The sequence below is a fragment of the Cystoisospora suis genome, assembly GCF_002600585.1.
Source record: "Cystoisospora suis strain Wien I chromosome Unknown contig_3164, whole genome shotgun sequence".
Classification (NCBI taxonomy): domain Eukaryota; phylum Apicomplexa; class Conoidasida; order Eucoccidiorida; family Sarcocystidae; genus Cystoisospora; species Cystoisospora suis.
Window position 1 is genome coordinate 1 of NW_027155959.1, and position 1,448 is coordinate 1,448.

The 1,448-nt window shown below is 43.9% G+C and overlaps 1 protein-coding gene across 1 annotated transcript; it reads left to right on the forward strand.

Annotated features, from left to right (window-relative positions):
• Position 1: 1 nt before the first annotated feature.
• On the forward strand, positions 2–1,446 carry CSUI_006313 (uncharacterized protein; the record flags this gene model as incomplete). The annotated part of the gene is made up of 2 exons (XM_068066476.1): positions 2–165; positions 1,180–1,446. Coding segments are annotated over exons 1-2 (408 nt in total), but the record flags the coding sequence as incomplete, so codon positions are not given.
• Between the last annotated feature and the right edge of the window lie 2 nt (positions 1,447–1,448).

A 1,448-nucleotide genomic window follows, 5' to 3' on the forward strand; every position in this document is an offset into this window, starting at 1 on the left:
CGTCTTCTTCTTCCTCTTCTCCGATGCCTTCTCCTTCTTCTTATAGAGATACAGGGGATATTTTCATGTGTAGAAAGCATGCGGCTCTCGTAGGGATATGTGTGGTGGATCTTCCCTTGGCGGCGATACGCCTCTTCACCTGGGCCTATTATCCTACCTTTGAAGGTAACAAGATGAAAGAAAAGAAAGAAGAAGAGAGACAAAGAGAGCAAAAAAGAAGAAGGGAAAGACGAAAGAAAAGAATGGCTCCTTAGGATGGTCGGGGTGCAGATAGATTCCTCATCTGAAGATCGAGGTGTCTCTTTCTCGTTCCTTCACTCACCCCCATCTCTACAAGGTGTATGTACACCTCGTCATCATCATGCATGCAGATGCCTACATATCTACACATATATAGATGTGTATAGGCAGATAGATAGATAGGTAGATATGATAGTCACACGTCAATCAAGATGATACAGAGAGAGGGAGAAAGGGGGGCAAGACAGAGAGATAGTAGTACATCGCATTTTAGTGTAAAGGCCTGTATAGCTTATTCATATGCACATATATATCTATATATAGAGAGATGTATGTGTGGAGATACTATCCATCTGTAAAGAGAGAGAGAGAGAGATGTGTGTGATGTGTTTGCTTAGTTCATGTGGAATTCATAGAGGTGGAGAGTAGTACGATGGATGAAGGAGAGGAGGAAACATAAGAGAGAAGAAGCTTGTCTCTCCTTCAGCAATAGATGCATGCAGTCAGTCGTGACTGCTTGCCTTTTTTTCGGGTGTATATACACCTGACGCCTTCTTGTTGAAGTCTAAAAATATGCATATAGGAATAGAGAGTCATGTGTTCAGATAGACACTCGATTCTTTTCTTTTTCTTTTACTCGAAGTAGAAAATAAGAATCCTGTCTCTCACCTTTCTCTCTCTCTCTCTCTGCATTTTCCATCTTGTCGTCTCTTCCTTTTTCTCCCTTCATCTCGCTTCCCTCCTTTCCCTACTTCTTGTACCCATCTGTCTTTTCTTCACGTCTTCTTTCCAGTCTTTTTTCTTTCTTTCTGTCTTTCTTTCTTTCTTACTCTCTCTTGTCTCCCTCTGTTTCTTCCCATCTTTTTCCTTTCGGTCTTTCCTCTCCCCCTCCTTCTCACAATCTCTTTTTCTTTTCTTCTTTCTCTTCTTCCCCCCCAGGTTTTTCTCCCTTTCTCTTTAAGAATATTTGCTTCATTCCCATCCAGTTCAGTCGCATACGCCACGTGTCTCTAGCCGCGCATCTTAAGGCCCGTCGCCAATTCAAGATGGAGCTCCACTCCCTCCTGGCCTCTCAGAGCCATACGAAAGCCTACAGCACAACTCGGGCTATCAAACAGAGGCAAAAAATCCTCCAAAATGCAGCAGTTGCCGCGGCCGCCGCTGCAAAGGTAGCCTCTGCTTCTGCTTCTTCTTCTCCCCCTCCTTCT